Consider the following 18261-nt stretch of genomic DNA (forward strand, 5'->3'; position numbering starts at 1 on the left):
CTTGGATCTGCGTCCACCAGCTGACGGCCAATCAACCTCTGTTGCCCTTTCGACCCTTTACTCAAGAGATCGAACTTCGAGGCATCAACTCAAGCCAGGCTGATTCTAATCAGGCACCGATCCTCTGTGGTTGCCCCATTTAATTTGTCCCCAGGCTGTCTATTTGTTTCGGCTTTTTTTTCTCCCCCTTCAACACAACCCACCCCTAAACTCCAACCTACGAGGCAGCACAGCTTTCAGTTTCTGTGCCCTGCAGATTTCTTTCCTCATCTCTTCTCTTGACAAGTCATTCCTTTCACTTCCATCAACTGTTCAGGTTGATTGTTGAGACCGAAAGGCGACTTTACGGAAGCCAATAATCATCAAAGATCGCAAAACTCAGGTAAGTGGTTGCGCCCTGCTGCCATGGTGCCTTCCTTTTCCCCTACCACTCTCCCGTCATTTCACCGCACAACTCATGCGCCCTCATCGCGTTGTAACTTTCTTCTTCTTCTTTTGCGCCTCTCCCGACAAGCAGATTATCCCCCCTCGTCGCTTGTGGACGCAAAGCGCAGCTTCACCCACAGGCATCGCTGATATCAGCTTGAGCGACTGCCAAAACGCCTCACTTGTCATTGATATCATCTCCTTCCAATCCATCCATGCACTTTTCTTACCATCACTGCCATCACCTGGAGCCTTGTCTCATCTTTGACACTCCTCTACACTTTTCTTGCCTTCACTTCCAAAACGCCGAGCGCAAAACTCATGGTGGCAAATCCATTTGTCTTCAAACACACAACGTACCTTCCTACACGGGTTTTCTACGAGTTTTCTCTGCCACTTCAGTTTCTGTCGGGTCCTTGTTTCATGTGACTTTACCCCCACCATTACACAATCCCATTGTCATTCATCCTTCCCCACCGATGATAATCGGTCACGTCAAAATTGTTGACTGAACCTCGCAAACTAATTTAACCAAGATTTCAAAGCAACGCAACCATGTCTTGGGGCCAGACCGACACCCATGGTGGCGGTGACCAGTGGGTTGGTGGTGATGACACCGGTGCTGGATACAATGCTGCCGACTTCGACGGTGGCAATGATGGTTTCGGCGCTGGTGATCATGAGGGCGCAGATCGTCCCCGTGGTGCCTGCTACAATTGTGGTGAGGAGGGGTGAGTTGTTTCTCATTTTTTGGGGTATCTGATTCATCATGCTCACAAGCGAATAGCCACAACAAGGCTGATTGCCCCAATCCTCGCGTCGAGCGTGAGTTCACTGGCGAGTGCCGCACCTGTGGCAAGGAGGGACATCGTGCTGTTGACTGTCCCGACCGACCTCCCCAGATGTGCAACAACTGTGGCCAGGAAGGTTAGTAGAACCAACCGTCTCGGAGTTGCTATCAATTGGCTAACTTTTGAATGTAAACAGGTCACATGGTCGCCGAGTGCCAGAATGCTCGCGTCATTGATCGCTCCAACGTTCGTGACGTTGAAGGTGTCGTCGCCTGGGACAAGATGGTCGAGGCAGCCAAGATCCGCGACATGGACGATGTGAAGGAGGGATTTCAGGAATACGTCAAAGCCAGTCCCGATCTCACTTACCTGGATGTCGAGAAGGGCTTTCGCGATCAGGATGCCGGCATCTACATCATTGCTATTGAGAAGCCCCAGCTCATTGGCGCCTTGACCAATATGGATCTTCAGGGAAACCTTGGAAAGAAGTATACCATTACTTTCCGGTTCGACAACAAGCCCCTGCGTGAGAGAGAGCGTCAGTTCTTCCCCAAGGATGCAGCCGAGAACTTGGAGCGCCTCAGTGATGCTGGCGAGCCGGTTGACAGCCGCAAGATGAAGTGCTCCAACTGCTCCGAGTACGGTCACATCTCCAAGAACTGCCCCGAGGACAAGGTTGAGAAAGAGCAGGCTGTGGTCAAGTGCTTTCACTGTGGTGAGGAGGGTCATCGAGTCCGCGATTGTAAGTGTGCTGCGCTCAAAAGGATTCACATGTGCGAGTTGTTCTAACAAAGCAGGCCCTCAACCCCGAGTTGACAAGTTTGCTTGCAAGAATTGCCAGCAGCCCGGCCACAAGGCCTCTGATTGTAAGTCAAATCCATGCACATATTTCTCAGTGAAAGTCGCTTGCTGACAAGTAACAAGGCCCCGAGCCTCCCAACCCGGCCAACGTCGATTGCCGCAAGTGTGGTGAGAGTAAGTCAAACGACATGAGAAGAACGGAAATGGTTATTAATACATCTTACAGAGGGCCACTTCTCTCGTGACTGCCCCCAGGGAGGCGGTGGTGGTGGTGCTTGCCACAATTGTGGTCAGGAGGGTCACCGTGCCAGAGACTGCACCGAGGAGAAGAAGATCATCTGCCGCAACTGCGATGCTGAAGGTCACACTGGACGCGAGTGTCCTAAGCCCCGTGACTGTGAGTACAATCATTCCATGTCAAATTTGCGTATTATCGAATATTTACACCCATGATAGATTCCCGAGTCAAGTGCTCCAACTGTGGTGAGATGGGTCACACCAAGGTCCGCTGCAAGCAGCCTGTTCCCACTGAGGACGCTGATGGCGATGCTGGAGACAGCTTTGGTGGAGCCTCTGAGGCCATGAACGACTTTGCCGCCGGAGACCAGAATACGGGCGATTTCGGTGCCAACCAGATGGGTCACGGCTATGTTGAAGGCCCTACCGCCGGTGACTGGTAGAAAACTCTCAATTCTACTTTGAGTACTGCAGTGCGCTTGGCTAAGGAAAAGGAATACGAGGCTAAGATATGATCCATGGCAAGTGGATTGTCGAGACACGCCTGTGTTCTGTTTCTTGCATTGGAGATTCATTTAATTGACTCCAATGGTATGTTGTTGCTGGATTGATGAGTTTGTCCATCCATGGACTAGGAAATTGTACGTAAATGGCCGACATGCTGCAGCTAGGGAATCTCTGCACATGGTTCTGATCTCGTCTCGAGACGAACCCAACCTCTAGATAGCTGCTTTCAGGAGGTAGACAGGCATAGGAATTGTTCTATCTTCCAACATTTTTTTCGTCTTTGCGTGTGAAATCATTGCTTTTATCATTTAATTAATATTATGATGTTATGCTAGCATATTTGTCCGATTTACTCCAACTCTATTGTGTAAGAATCGATTAAAGTGATTTGAATGATGCTTATAATTATATAACACGTGGAATCTAATGAATGATCGCACGAGTTGGTTCTTATGCCCAAGACTGTCGTGAATATTCCCAGAGTCATAAACCATTGTCCTAACTTTGGACGACATCCTGTCCCCCAGAAATCCACAGCCAACACAAGCCGAACGTGTTTCGGATACGTTGACCAGGGGTAAGTGGCAACTCAACAGAGACTTTCATGACTGTGGTAGCTTGGAGTCGCCGAATCGCCAAGCGGCAATTAATTTGCGCGAAAACTTTTGGATTCAATGAGTTTCCATTTGCTTCGGTTACAGACAATGTGGTCTGAATGCAGAAACAACAGCATTGTTGTTGTTATTATTTTGTTAGGGTAGAGGTACGTTGGGAATGGGGGTTTTCTCAGCAGCTGTTTCTGACTTTTCGGGGATATATTTACTGAATATCATGCCACAATTGTTGAAGCACATGATATGATGCCGATGATATGATGTTCCATACCCAGATGGATTTAGGAGAGCTGCATCCCCGATTGAAGAAGGTCGATAGACACCCACGACAATGCGGGTCCGGATTCCATGCTTTATCTGTCAAGATGTGAGTTGGGCCCATGACTTTAGTCAAAGTAAAGTCTTCATACATTCAGCACTCAATGTGCTGTAACATTGTTGGTGGTGTTACACGACTGACAATTATGGAGAAAAAGATAACATCAATGCCAGGGTTCTTGGGTTTTAAAGGCTGAAAGACATAAAAACTGCCTTGTTTGCACTAAAAATAGAGAGAGCATGGGGTTGCAGCCACCAACCAGCCACAACTATATGCAGATAAGACTAGGTACTCTGTAAGGTGCAGCAAGGATTCTCCAGTCGTGATGCACCATCCGAGCCACGGCGCCTCGAGTCCGTAGATCGCGACAGGGATGCGAAAGCATAACGGCTTCTGAACTTGATGTCATGTGTGCGGCACAGCAGTTGCCTTCCAATCTCGCCAGCATAGACATGAATCTTTTGTCAAGGGACAAGCTTTTTCGGCTGCTTCAATATTTGTTCCTTGACTTGTGCTCTGCCTAGATGGCCAATGCTATCGCGAAAAGAATACTTCGAGATTGAGAAGGTCACCTTGGGACTTGGTATCTATCGTTTAATCCCCGCTGAACAACCATCCCGGGGAAGATCGTCCTGCTTGACCTTCCAACCGTCGTGGGAGCTCTGAAGCAGATACTGCACAGCGAGTTTGGACTTTCTCGATCGATGACACATGACAGAGCTGGGTGGTGGAAGACATGGACTTTGCACGATTTGGCAATGATCGAGGGAACCGGGTCAGCGGATGGAAACGCGCGGCGCACATCAACAGTGCCGTGTTGAGCGCCATTACGCTTACGCTGTTGATCTCCTTGATTGTGTCGTGGAGGCAGTCGCATGGGCTCACCAAAGCCCTCTTATTTTTCGAGGGGACCTGCGACGGTGGCAGCGCGTCGAAACTCAACGTCGCGCTCCATTTGCTCTTGAACGCGGTCTCTACGGCCATATTTGCCTCTTCCAATTTCTTTAGTAGGAACCCGCCTCCTGCTGTGAGAAGAAGACTTGCTGATTCTTGGAACCTTGAATAGTGCAGGTGCTCAATTCGCCTTCCAGAAGTGAAGTTGATCAGGTCCATTCAAAAGGTGGATGGATGGGCATAGGGGTTCCGTCAGTGAGGAATGCGTTCCAAGTGAGCAGGTTCAAGACATGTTGCTGGATAATGCTGCTACTTTCTTCCATACCTCTGCACCTCTTGTTTAACTCCCTGATCTTTCAGACAGATCAGCGCGACTCGGAGTATCAATTGGCCATTGCGAGCGAAGGCTTCTTCACTGGTGTTCCCTTCTACGTGCCGGGGGCGTCCCTGAACCCTCCCGGATGGATGACGACATCGTCAGGCTTTTACGGGGGGGGTGGTTATGGGCTCGGGGTGATACTTCCCAGCAACAATTCATCAGTTTATCACCGCAATGTATCTGCTATGGCCTCCGAGGCACTAATCTGGGATAATCTAACCGCTCAAGAGTGTTACAATGATTATTTTTCAGTAAGTCTCTCTGTCTTTGATTTTCCAAAGAGAAAAAGAGGAAGAGAAAAGTGCAAGATCTTCTCACTTCCAGTATCTTTCATTGGAGACTCTTGCTCCGATCTCCGAGGATGTATTATCCACACAATCGATGACTTCCCTCGCGAAGGTCACCTTACGCTAATTAATGGTTTGGGCAGTGTGGGGGCATTAAAGGACACCGCAATGTGATTGCTGTTGTGGATCAAAAAGACGGATGGATCCGGGACGAAGTATGGAATTTAATGGCAAATCAGAGCGAGTTCTGGGACCCTATAGTTCCATCAAATGAAACAAATTCTCTCTGGTGGGCAGGACCATGCGCGGTACGTTTGGTTAGATGGAGCGAGAATTGGGGACACTCACCATGTCAGAGGACACGGAATGTTTCGCTATCATCCGCTGACAAGATTTTAGATGATGGCTGAGTACGTGAAAGAGGACGGCGTGGTCTGTCGCGACACATGCACTTCTTCCTGGGGTCATGATGGATACATGGATTCTCCAACCTCCAAGAAGACAAATAACAGTCCTTGGGTGCTTTCTTTCTTTAACGACTCGAGAGTAATGTGGTTGGTGAACAACACCAAAGGCCCCGACGGTACTTACCTTCACCAGGCCAGTCCGAATGAGTATACAAACGACATTACCCCTGGAGCTTCCGATTTGACTGTCAACTATTGCTTAGCTGAGCCCATCGACCACTTTTGTTACGTTAGCATATCAAATGTCCTACTACTCGCAGTTACGATATGTGTGCTCGTCAAGACGATGATGGCTATCATTGTTACTGTTGTACTTGCCCGCCGCGATCAGGCGCCACTCGTGACCATGGGAGATGCTGTCGTCTCTTTCATTGAGCGTCCAGATCGTACAACCGTGGGAATATGCACGATTGGACAGCGAGATATCCGGGGGCACTCGAATCAATACCAGGCCACCCAACTGGCTGGGCCAAGAGCTTGGGCGGCGCGCGTGTCTCGTCGCTACAAAGTTGTACCAGTCTCGGTCTGGTTTACTAGTTATGCATTATTTGCTTTGGGCGTTGGGGTGATTTCTTATTTTCTAAACATGGCCATGACCTTTTTGGACCACCACCTGTGAGTATATTGCCTCGCCCGAGAAATGATGCTTGTCTAACATGCTTGCAGAACTGGTCAGGTCTTGGAAAGCGATACAAACCCGTTTCTCGACTCAGAATCTTGGAGCTTTGCATCGGCTGTCTTAGTTGCTAACAGCCCGCAACTCTTGCTCTCATTTTGCTACCTCGCTTACAACAACTTATTCACAAGGCTACAAATGGCGAAGGAGTGGGCAACCTACAGTCAGGGGTATTATCCGCTACGTGTCACCGATCCCAAGTAAGCGCTATTTGGAGCAATTCCCAAAGAAGAAGAAATAACCATGAACTTAGGGGCGAGCAATTTTCAACATACAGACTACAACTTCCATACAAGTATTCCATACCACTCATTGCCTGCAGTATCCTGCTACATTGGCTACTGTCAAACACCATCTATGTATTTGTCTCTGCCGGGGGTGAGTACTTTCCGCCAACGTGCTTCTTTGCAGTCACTCAATGTCTCATGTGCTTTAGGTTACTTTGACAATGACCTTTTTACTTACCAACGTGGATATGATTCCAGCCTCCCCGATGGCACCATTGTTTCAGTAGGCTACTCGACCTGGTCTCTGATTGTAATGTTGGCCGTCTCAGTCACGCTCGTCACCATCCCAATCGCCTTATCCTTCAAAAAGCTACCCTCGGGCTCCTTGATCGTGGGCAGCAACTCAATGGCCATTAGCGCTGCTTGTCATGTATCCTCAGTGTCCAACGTTGCAACAAGAGGGGCCTTGTACTCCAATGAGTCGATCAAGTCAAACCGAAGGTCATGGAAATGGCTCCCCTCGAGGCTTGAGGCACCGCCGCCGCCGTACTCTCCCTTGAATGATGCGCAAAAGGCGAGGCGTGACTCTTTACAATATGTACAGGGGGACGACCAGAGCCTCTTGACCCCTCATGGCCGCCCAGAGAGCGATCACTTCGAGATGCGCGACTTGAGCAGACATACCTCGCGGGCAAGTCTGCTCAGCGGCCGCGAGAGCCCCATGACCAAGGAGGACGTGTACGAGCAGATTGCCCGCAGTAAAGTGCGGTGGGGCGTCGTGACTATGCCGCCAGAGTTCTATGCCGAGTACGAGCAAGAACAGTCATATGGGCATCTAAGCTTTGGCGTGGAGGAAGACGAGGTGACACCACCAGTTGACAAGGTAAAATATGCCTGAGGTGGTATCTTGCTGCGAAGTAGCATACAATCAAAGTTTGTGATTATTATTACGTGACTTATTACTATTAGTGTCCTCTGCTGTAACAAAGGCTCCTCACCTTGTTCGCAATCGTGAAAAAGGGTACACTCTGCAGAAAGGGACATGGAAACGCTGCTCAGATTTGATTTATCCAAGTGTGTAAACTCTAAAATCTTATTCATGGTTAGTGAGCGGTTATCAAAGTACCTGTAAGCATCCTCCCATAGTATTGCTTGAGGGGGTGCGGGGCCAGAGAATAAGCTTAAATCCACCTATCAATATACCAATCACGCTTGTATGATTTTGACCGAAAAACAAAATAACCCCAACTATGAAAGCTTGGCAAGTCCCTGACACATTCGAGAGCTCGAAGGTTATGATAGGTAGTGGTCAGAATGTGTGAGTCCCGTGGGAAGGTGCAGCACTCCGTATCGGTACTTGCTTGGCATATCGGCGTTCGGAGTTGTGCTAATCTGACCCAGCAACCTTCTGAGAGGACCTCCACAACCTTGCTGCGATCTTTCCCTCTTCTCCCGCTTTATCTGGGTCGAACAATTTACACCTAAATCGTAACAGTAAACAATGACGGTACACTGTACTCCAAATTCATGGCAATGGCCCCGAAGTTATCATTAAAGCTCGGAGATGGACGGGAATCACCGCCTCCGCCGCCATCCAGTGAGAAAACGCAGCAACGCCCAATAGAAGGAGCTGCACCGGAGATAATGATGGTCACACCGGGGAAGAGGGGCCCAGATCCCGAGAAGACTGCGTTGGGATTACCTGCATCAGACACCGCTCCGGCTCCATCAGGAATCGTCGGAGATCCTGCCGCACTGGGCGACTTCGGTAGAGAAGATGAGGAGTACATCAGTGGGTACAAGCTCTTTGCCGCACTTTTTGGCATCGTCTCGGTGTTTTTCATTGTTTTATTGGATTTTAGCATCATTTCTACGGTAAGCATCAATAATCAAGAAATTCCACACCTGCTTCTGTTCCTTTTATTGTCGCCCGTTTACATGAATATCAACCATACCTCCTAGTCAAATGGCTGACACATAACCCTTTGATCTCTTATTGTAGGCTCTCCCATATATTACGAGTGATTTCCACAGACTACAAGAGTATGTTTCAAACAACACATTTGCGAGAATCCTGCTGACATGGAGATTTTGACAGTGTTGGATGGTATGGAGGTGCTTATCAACTTTCATGGTAAGCATTCAAACCGCTCTGGCCCAGACTACGATATGGTCAAAAAATGCAAAAACTTCCCTGTGGCATCCTGAATCGGCACTGATATGATGCCTTCACCAGCGCTGCTTTGCAACCTCTTACTGGAAAGCTCTATACCTATCTCAGCGCCAAGCGGACATTCCTCGTCTTCGTCGCCATTTTTGAGGTTGGTTCCTTGCTTTGCGGTGTTGCGACCTCATCGACGCTCTTCATTCTTGGTCGTACTATCGCTGGGCTGGGAACTTCAGGCCTGGAAAATGGGGCTTTGACCCTTATTGCAGGAGCTGTGCCTTTGCAGAAGCGACCGTGTAAGTCGTGAACAGCCATGGCTGAGCACCCATTTTCAGTACCGTTGTTTCATGACTTCAGTACTAATCTTGAGTTACTGTCAATAGTGTACACTGGTATAGTATTTGCAAGTAGGTGTTGATCATAGAGCTTAGAAAGAAACAATAAGCTAAAGATGAATCTAGTTGGCCAAATTGGCATAGTCGTTGGTCCCCTCATCGGTGGTGTCTTGACGCAATACGCAAACTGGCGGTGGTGTGAGTAACAAATTTCACCTCTAGCAGTTCCGTGTGGGTTATTTGTTGATTTCACTTTCTTTCTGATAAATTCCAGGCTTTTACATCAACCTCCCCATTGGTGCAGTCTCTATTCTTTTTCTGTGCTTCACACATATCCCAGATGAGACGCTCAAGCCGCCATTTTCGCTTGCCCTGTTCCGCAGCATCATTCCGAATCTTGATCTGACAGGCTGTGCGCTATTTGCACCGGCCACTGTCATGTTTCTCCTTGCGCTGCAGTGGGGATCAGATGAGTACGGTTGGACCTCGCCCATTGTCATTGGTCTGTTCGTCGGTTCCGGCGTGACGGCAATTTTGTTCTCCTTCTGGGAATGGCGCGTGGGCGAGAATGCTCTCATACCCTTTCATCTGGTAAAGAAACGGATCGTATGGACAAGCACCATCCACAACTGCTTCCTATTCATTACCAATTCCGTCGGGGCCAACTACATCCCCATCTACTTTCAGGCTGTGAAAGGCGTCGGTCCTTCGCTAAGCGGTGTTTACACGCTGCCCTCCATCCTGGCACAGCTGTTGTCCCTGGTCATATCTGGTGCTCTTGGTAAGTCGACTCTCCCTGCATGTCTGGCTAGCCACTGAATAATTGGTTTGCGGCATCGCTTATGCCCGACATTTGATGATGGGGCAAAATCTTCTGAGCTGACTCGTATTCTAATTAGTGACAAAACTTGGGTACTACCTTCCATTCGGCGTCCTTGGAGCTGCTGTGACTGCCGTTGCCTGTGGTCTGATATCAACCTGGACTCCGGATACTATTACAGCAGAGTGGATCGGATATCAAATACTCTTTGGTCTGCGCGGGATGGCTTTGCAAACGGTAGGTTCATCGCGTATTTTATTCATGATTTCGCTCGAAACCAGTTGTGGCAAGCCGATGCTTTTGACTAAGAACCAATTCATTGTAGGCTGTAATCTCCATGCAGAACGCAGTCACGCCAGCCCAGAATGCCGTCGTCATGGCATTTCTGGTATTCGTGCAGAGCCTAATGGCGGCCATCTCCAACATTGTGGGCAACGCCATCTTCACGCAAACTTTGGCACGGCAAGTTTCAATCCTGGCACCATCGGTGAGCCCTGAGGCGGCGCTGGCGGCAGGTGGGAGTGCCGAAACAGTGCGGGCCCTGTTGCCTTCTGGGAGTCCAGAGCTTGGAGGCCTGCTGCTCGCGTACTCGAAGAGCGTCAATGCTGTCTTTTACATGTTGCTGGCGGTCGGTGGAGTTTGTTTCGCCGCGTCTTGGGGAATGGGATGGGTGGATATCCGAAAGAAGGCGCCGGAAGAAGATGAAGCTTGAATAAGCACCTATGCGTAGGGGTCTTGATGCATCGCAGAACAGACGAAAAGCGGTAGATATGTCTCTGTGTAAGTTTTACACGTATGAAGTTGCATTGTGCATTAAAAACCTCAGGAGGCTGCGTGTAAAGAGATTACAACGTTGATCCATAAGGTAGATCGTTGCTCACACGTTAGCTCGATATCACCATGTTAGATTGTTTCAATGACGCTTGATCTAATAACTCGAAATATGATATGCCAATTGCCTGGCAAGAGATTGGGTGACGGCATCCTTTCACAAGACATGGGGTCCTACTCAACAGTGGAGCTACATTTAGCATGCAGCGACATACTATGTACCAGTTGAAGTCAAAATATACTAACTGAATAGTCCCTCCGCACTCCGCGATTCCGCTTAAGCTATATTCCGCCAGCTCCGAATTTCGGGACCTGTAGGCCCCACGATTGCCCGCCCGAGGTTACTTACAAGATCGCGGGGTGATAGGGGATGTCGTGAGATATTAACTTTTCATACTGACAGTAGCGATTTCGGCTCATGCCTCGTCATTACATTTCATTCACTTCATCGCGCACTATCTTGGCATCCCATTTGATCCGTAAAGCCAGCCGCGGACAAGGCCAAAAGAACCACTTCTCTCCGAGACACCAGCGACCCCAGCTCTCGTGCAACTTCACCACCACACCAACAGCCAAGATGCGTGTCCCCTACACACCCGACCCGCCCACCACCACGGACCCGGCAGAGCTGGAGATCGTGGACCGGATCCGGGCGCGCCGAGCCCCGCGGCCACTGCAGCCACTGGACCTGGCGCTGCTGCACTCGCCGGTGGTGGCAGACGGCTGGAACTCGTTCCTGGGGGCGGTGCGGACCAAGACGACGCTGTCGGACGCGGTGCGGGAGCTGGCCATCTCCCGCGTCGCCGTGTGCAACCGCGCCTGGTACGAGTGGGGACACCACGCGCCCCTCGCCGTCAAGGGCGGCGTCTCGCCGGCCGCCATGGAGCTGGTCAAGGCCGAGGACCTGGCAACCGTCACCGCGGCCCAGAGAGCCGAGGTCGGGCTGAGCGACCAGGAGTGGGCGGTGCTCCGCCTGACGGACGAGATGACGCGCAAGGTGAGCGTCGCCGACGAGACGTTTGCCGAGGCCCGCAAGTATTTCAGCGACAAGGAGGTGGTCGAGATTGTGGCGACTGTGAGCTGCTACAACTGTGTCAGTCGATTTCTTGTTGCGCTTGATGGTGAGTATCTCTGTCCTCCCCCCTTTCCGTGCTCAGAATATGGCCTTGGTCGACTGTTGTGTGAAGACAATGTCGTGGCATTATATTTCTTTATCATGGTATATGGTTCTGTGCTGATACGTACATTTCAGTGGGAGAGAGAAATGCGACTGGGCCAAATGATCCACTGCACTAGTTGGTGATGATTATTACATATTATCTCAAAGCATGGCGAGCAAGGCAAGGATATTTTCCTTCTGCCGCCAAGAATAAACTCAAAATGATTATGATTATGTCAAAATGCTTGTTCTCAGACACAGGGATATCAATGTAAATGAAATTGAAATGCATATGCAAGCCGTATGCTGAAGATCTCATGCTACATGCCTCACACTGCCTGTCCCCTATATGATTTCTTAACTACATACCTCTTGCCAGACCGAATCTTTGAAATAAATCAAACAATGCCACATGTAACAGTCCACTTGACTAGGCCATACTCTGACCTGCAAGTTCACCCAGAAACGAAAATCAAGGTTTAAAGAGGAATAAGAGTGAAAAAAAAAAAGTGAAACTGATATTTTAATACATTAAAAGGGTATTCAACGCTCAAATATGACCCAAAAAATTTTGATGCCCCCAGTCGTTCGTACGTCATTCAACACGTAGTCCATCATAAATCGTTAAAATCCTCAGCCACCCTTCTCTGTCAACTCATCGAGGCTAAAAGGTGGCGGGGCAGAATCATTGTTCCCAAAGGTCGGAACCGGACTGCCCAGAGGCGTCAGAAGCGGTGATCGCATTGCACTCTCTATCGAGGCATGTCGCCTTTGCAGAATCGGCGATCTTTGCAACTCGGCAACCACGCCCATCCAGCCCATGCGCTGCGGCGGTGCCACCTTTTCGCTGTGCCCTATAGACGGGCCTCTCAGACGGCGCAACGAGGGCTTCTTCTTCATGGTTTCGATAGTCTTTAGATTCTCCGACAAGCTGCGGGGAAGTGGCGGCGGCGGGGGTATATTCCTCGCGGCAATGGACATTCTCTCCGACTCCTTGGCCTGCTTGTCGCGGTGGCTCAGGGACGTGGCAATGATGCCCATGTAGACGGTCAAGAAGCGCATGCGCAAGAGGTCGAGGCGGCGGATCCGCTCCTCGAGCTCCTTGCGGTGGCCGGCCCAGAGGATGCGGGCGCTGGTGCGCAGCTCGGTCGTGTGCTCGTCCGTGTCGACGAGCAGGCCGTTGAGGGCCTCGCGCAGGTCGTCGCCGCTCTTTTGGATCTCGCGGAGCAGGCGGCCGAGGCGCAGCTTGTCCTCGAGGCGCTGCACGCGCGCCACGTCGCGGTCGTAACTCTCATTCTCATGTATGGAGTCGTCAATCGTGTCGATAAACGTCACAATCTCGCGCGGCGCGGCCATGTAGGCGCTCGAGTATCTCGCAGCGATCTGCGCGGCCACCACCAGAGTGAGACACAGGGCGGTGATTATAAGGATTAGGGTCCAGAAGAGGGGCGTTGGCGGGTCTGGATTAGTTGCCGCCATTTTGTGAATTTTGTGCACTGTCCAGCATAAATCCGTGGGTCTTTTGCGCGCTTCTGGATGCCACTACTACGAGTATATTCATCGCCTAATAAAGAAGAAAAGGTCGACGGTCGAAGAGCAGTTTTTTTCTGGCACGAAAAGGCGTGGAAGCCGCTGAGGAGATCCGCGTAAGGAGTGTGGCCATGCGATACGGAGAGACGACGATCAATAGTATTACGGAGAGTGCAGGTAAGGTAAGTGGAAAGGGTGGGAAAGCAACAAGGTGGATGACGTTCCCCCCTCCAAGTCTCTTTGTAGTTGAAAAGAACGGGAACCCGGAGTAAAAGAAGGCTGGTTTGGATTGATGGACGGGCAAACCTGCATGTAACTAACAAGTTGGTGTGCGTCGTGTGAGCGTATGCGTGTGCGTGCCCGAACACACCCCTGCTTGATCAATTAAATTAAAAAAAAAAAAAAAAGGTGATTCTTTTCTTTGCCTTTCCTATTTCGCTCCTATTTTACAGCGTACCACGGCCAGACTTCCCGGCCCATCTCGTGGTCCAGAGCGGCCGTATCCGACAATCGCAACCACAATAGGCTCATCATCGGTGCGTTGGTAGGCCTAGCCGCGGAATACCCAAGTCTTCTATACGTGGCTAGAGATGCACCCTGGTGGAGGTCTTCGGCTGACACTGGCTGGACAGTTTAGTGAGTCCCAGCAAAACCCACCCGCTGTCAAGTGGGAATCATACTGCTGAGAATATCCATAACTCAGGGGCTTCTTCTGGATCTTCTGGATCACTTCTGGATCTTTTGGACCTCTTTGCAGCCAATCTCCTTTTACGAGGAGAGAAAAGCAAGAAAAACTCTGCAATGGCTACCACTTCTGCACCCTCAGTCTGGCCCTGCGTTGCCGTGGCATGACAAAGCATGAACATGCAAGCAGCGGGTTATGCGGGTGTCACATGGTCTCTTACTGGCCTGACTGGAACCAACACTTTTGCACAGCTGGGAAAGGGAAAGCAAACCCAAAAAGAAGCCTGCATGCAGCGGCGCAAGCTTTCTAATAGTAGTTAGTCATGAGCGGTGAGTTTCTGCGGGCTGGGTCAGGTATCTTGGAGGGAAGGATTCCACGACCTTCGTTTCGGAGACGCTTGCAATGCGGGAACCAGGAGGGAGAAACCGGGGTAGGGCACGGGTAGAGAGACGGACGAAAAAGGCTTTGGGAATTTCAAGATGACAAAGACAGACACCAACCCAAAGCAGTTGAAATAAAAGAAAGAGATGATCTTGCCGATGGTTTCATCTCCCTGTCTCTCACTACTGAAAAGTCGAGTGGGCTGATGTCGTGCACGTACGGTTCTGCGGTATAAGTTGGGAGGCTGGAGCTTTTGAAGCAGGGGCCATTCTATAATGTACCATCTACTAAATTTCCTTTGGAATGTACTAATTAATGAAAATCGATTAATTGCTGGGTAGTCTACCGACTAGTTGGTGCCGTTAGGTACTTGGGCCAAGGTATACTCGAGTGAAAAGATGGCGGGGCAATCAATCAATTCGAGCTTATCGATGAGGGGTCGATTTTTTGGTTTGCGACTCATCGCAGTCCGTCGTCGTAATATCACATTGCAGCAGAGCCTCACCTAACCTGGGAAATTTTATAGAGCCAACACCAGGAATAAACAAAAGCTAAAGGACACGTAGTTCCGATTTTCTCTCAAATTTCCAAAACACCCCAAAGACAATCTAGTCTGAAACCTGCGAACGAACCACCAAGAGACCATGGCCGAACCCATTCCAGCCCCAGTGCCGGACCCGTCGCCCCCAGAGCCCAGCATCCACGACTTCCCCCTGCCGAAGGCGCTCACTTTCCCGGCCGCGACGGAGCCCATCCTCATTACCCAAGGCGCCGAGGGCCGCCTGTACAAGACCTCACACCTGCTCCCCTCGATACCCTGCGCCCTCAAGCACCGGCCCTCCAAGCCCTACCGCCACCCGGTCCTCGACGCCCGCCTGACCCGGCACCGCATCCTCGCCGAGGCACGCATCCTGCAAAAGTGCCGCCGCGAGGGCGTCGCCGTGCCCGCCCTCTACGCCGTCGACGAGGCCAATGGCGTCCTGGCCATGGAGTGGGTGCCCGGCGCCCCCGTGCGCGTCCGCGTCAACGAGTGGCTGCGGCGGCGGCGCGAGGCGCGCGAGCAACGCGGTGAGGACGGCGCTGCAGAGGTTGCTGCCGACGAGGGCGTCCACGTCGAGGAGCTCGTAGGGCTTATGCGCAGAATGGGCGAGGCCGTGGGCCGGCTGCACAAGAGCGGGATCGTGCACGGCGACCTGACGACGAGTAACATGATGCTGCGGCCGTGGGAGAGAGGCAAGGGCCCGAGCAATGGATATGCTACTACTGCTGTGGAAGAGACTGATGAGAACGCTTCGGAAGTAGCAGGGGCAGAGGTTCTGGATGGGGAGATTGTCATTATCGACTTTGGCCTAGCGAGTCAAGGCACGGCAGACGAGGACCGCGCTGTAGACCTGTATGTCCTAGAGCGTGCATTCGGGAGCACACATCCCAAGGCGGAGGGCCTGTTCTCAGCAGTGCTGGATGGATACAGAGGTACTTTTAAAGGCGCACCCGTGGTATTAAAGAAATTGGAGGACGTGAGGATGAGAGGCCGTAAGAGAAGCATGTTGGGATAGTATCCTACAGTCATAATACAAGAAATTACTATTGCCATCTGGTTCGCTCGACTATTATGATCAAGGGACCAGCACCGAGAAACAAGATGAATCTTGTTCTTAACCACCAGGTTAGCACATGGTAGACGTTGTTAAATGTATATTTCGCAAAATCATGCTAGTCTATCCCAATGAGAGAATGAGTACGGTGTATCGCAATGCAAAAAAAAAGAATCCGTAATTATGACCAAGAGCAGGTAGCCGAGTTCGAGTGCCTCTCCAAGTCTGCGCTTATTCCCCAAGCAGTTGTGCGCCGGCAAAATAGCCCTTGTTCTCAATGACACCACGGTCCTTTACAAATGCAGTGTATTTCACCACCCATTGCGGCATAAGGTCACCCTTGAGACCCTCGCTTGAGCTTTCGTCTGCCAGAATACCCGCGCCTTGCAGGCCTTGGCCGAGAAGCTCTCGCAGCGTCCCGCCTGGCAGTACGTCGGTGCAATCGGTATGCGTCAAAAGCTCTATGTTTTCCTTCTTGGCCAGCTCTATCAAGGGCGGCGGGACGTTGCAACAATTCCTAGTGTTGATCTGGTTCACTGCCGGTCGAACCTTTGTCTTTTGGATAAAGTGTGACAATTTCTCAGTGCCAAACTCGGCGAGACCGAGCCTTTGCACCTCGCCTCTTTCGTGGAGTTTTTCTAGGGTTGCCCATGTTGTGGCCTCGTCTTCCTCGCTGCCCATTGTCGCATTCAACTTGTCTGCTTCCCATTCACAGTCGCCCTCAAAGGCGATGCCAGGGAACGAAACGATAAGTAGGTCGACATTTTTAACTCCCAGCTCTTTCTTGACTAATTGCAAAGCCGCTTCGATATATTCGGGGCGTTGGGAAACAGGCGCCGTGGGCAAGAAGAAGAGTTTCAAGGTAATCTCGTATGCCTCCCTGTCCTCTTGCAAACCGGCCAGTGACCAGTCAATGCGAGGAACATATAGTATATCGCCAACCTTCTCTGTCCAGACGTCGGTCGCGGTTTTGTCGCCATTAACATGTGACGGCACAGGTGCAGTGCCGTTGCTGGTGGCGGCACCATTTGCGTCGCTCAGGGCGGCCGCGCCATAGTCCTGTTGGGCTGCCAGAAAACTGCTTCGAAGCGAGTTGGTCAATTCGAGGTTGGATCTGTAGGCTCCCGGTTTTCGGATGATGGAGGGGCCACCCGAGATGATGTTCCTGGGTCGTCGTACAAGCAATTAGTAAGGTGAATTCCGCGCGCCCAAAAAGGTAAAGAGACAAAAAGCAAAAAAGGCAAAAATGCGCGTCGCATACCCAGTAGACAAGATTAATCTAGTCATTGTTCGAGACTTCTTGCGACTGTATAGACCGAGTCTTTCCAAGCAAGAAAAGATGATTCCCATCGCAAGCCTCGAAGAAGTCAAATTGAGCGCCGGGGAGAAGACTTTAGGGAAGAGCCGACGAAAAATGATATAATCTCTATGGCCAAAGCGCGATCATTGGATGGAGGGGTACCCTCGAAAAATGTCCAGACGTCAAGTGGGGTTAAACGATAGAAACGGCGCTGTCGGAGAAAGGTACGTAGTGATATTGATACGAAGCGGGTGTGTTCTTTGTGTATACGGAGGCTTGACACGAAGACGACGGCTATCCGAGTCAAGACCAAGCAGCTATATCATGACCAAAAAAGCAAGAAAATGAAGTCGTCTTCCGAGGAGGGGAAAAGTGAAGGCTTCCAAAAGTTCCTAGTCTGATATGGCCCGGTCGGATTACATTCGGTGTTTGTAAGCAAAATGCGTGGAGTTTGAACTGGTCCAGGTCTGGCTGGACTAGACGCCCGGGTACTAGCCGAGTTGCGATACTGACGATGCTGCTGGTCCGCTTGACTTGATAATCCCACAACTGAGCATATCCCGGTAGGAACATCGCGGGAGCTGAACTGCTACTATATCAACATGGATTAAAGAGTAGTCGTGCTATACTCTGCCGTCACCGAAAAGAGTCAGCCGGGATTTGCAGAGGTTACAAAGCAGCATCACGTTGACAAGTCAGTAAGCAACTTGATGACGCCGCTCATCATCGTAGTGCCGTAGTTTGTCACTACTTTTCCGAGATCGTGGGATGGAGTGTGATTGATGCAATGCATCACCCGCAGAGCAGCTGTCCGATGCGAGTCTTGTCTGCAA

General features: G+C 50.7%; 7 protein-coding genes across 7 annotated transcripts; 5 read left to right on the forward strand and 2 right to left on the reverse strand.

Moving 5' to 3' along the window:
- Positions 1-981: 981 nt before the first annotated feature.
- Positions 982-2698, forward strand: PFICI_07216 (uncharacterized protein; the record flags this gene model as incomplete). Its single annotated transcript, XM_007835797.1, has 7 exons — positions 982-1157; positions 1214-1353; positions 1414-1959; positions 2015-2083; positions 2142-2192; positions 2245-2415; positions 2475-2698. 7 exons carry the CDS (start codon positions 982-984, stop codon positions 2696-2698), a joined length of 1377 nt encoding a protein of 458 aa, XP_007833988.1.
- A 2194-nt stretch (positions 2699-4892) lies between these two features.
- PFICI_07217 (uncharacterized protein) lies at positions 4893-7523 on the forward strand (the record flags this gene model as incomplete). Its single annotated transcript, XM_007835798.1, has 6 exons — positions 4893-5219; positions 5399-5563; positions 5655-6337; positions 6389-6598; positions 6652-6776; positions 6835-7523. The coding sequence occupies 6 exons, from the start codon at positions 4893-4895 to the stop codon at positions 7521-7523; spliced, it is 2199 nt and encodes a 732-aa protein (XP_007833989.1).
- Positions 7524-8158: 635 nt separating this feature from the next.
- PFICI_07218 (uncharacterized protein) lies at positions 8159-10659 on the forward strand (the record flags this gene model as incomplete). Its single annotated transcript, XM_007835799.1, has 9 exons — positions 8159-8500; positions 8628-8668; positions 8724-8759; positions 8862-9088; positions 9176-9199; positions 9254-9325; positions 9402-9908; positions 10027-10184; positions 10273-10659. 9 exons carry the CDS (start codon positions 8159-8161, stop codon positions 10657-10659), a joined length of 1794 nt encoding a protein of 597 aa, XP_007833990.1.
- A 696-nt stretch (positions 10660-11355) lies between these two features.
- Positions 11356-12074, forward strand: PFICI_07219 (uncharacterized protein; the record flags this gene model as incomplete). Its single annotated transcript, XM_007835800.1, has 2 exons — positions 11356-11899; positions 12031-12074. The coding sequence occupies 2 exons, from the start codon at positions 11356-11358 to the stop codon at positions 12072-12074; spliced, it is 588 nt and encodes a 195-aa protein (XP_007833991.1).
- Positions 12075-12570: 496 nt separating this feature from the next.
- On the reverse strand, positions 12571-13416 carry PFICI_07220 (uncharacterized protein; the record flags this gene model as incomplete). The annotated part of the gene is made up of 1 exon (XM_007835801.1): positions 12571-13416. One exon carries the CDS (start codon positions 13414-13416, stop codon positions 12571-12573), a length of 846 nt encoding a protein of 281 aa, XP_007833992.1.
- A 1761-nt stretch (positions 13417-15177) lies between these two features.
- On the forward strand, positions 15178-16089 carry PFICI_07221 (uncharacterized protein; the record flags this gene model as incomplete). Its single annotated transcript, XM_007835802.1, has 1 exon — positions 15178-16089. One exon carries the CDS (start codon positions 15178-15180, stop codon positions 16087-16089), a length of 912 nt encoding a protein of 303 aa, XP_007833993.1.
- Positions 16090-16359: 270 nt separating this feature from the next.
- PFICI_07222 (uncharacterized protein) lies at positions 16360-17415 on the reverse strand (the record flags this gene model as incomplete). Its single annotated transcript, XM_007835803.1, has 2 exons — positions 16360-17293; positions 17390-17415. 2 exons carry the CDS (start codon positions 17413-17415, stop codon positions 16360-16362), a joined length of 960 nt encoding a protein of 319 aa, XP_007833994.1.
- Between the last annotated feature and the right edge of the window lie 846 nt (positions 17416-18261).

This window comes from Pestalotiopsis fici (genome assembly GCF_000516985.1).
Source record: "Pestalotiopsis fici W106-1 unplaced genomic scaffold PFICI_Scf_4, whole genome shotgun sequence".
Lineage (NCBI taxonomy): Eukaryota > Fungi > Ascomycota > Sordariomycetes > Amphisphaeriales > Sporocadaceae > Pestalotiopsis > Pestalotiopsis fici.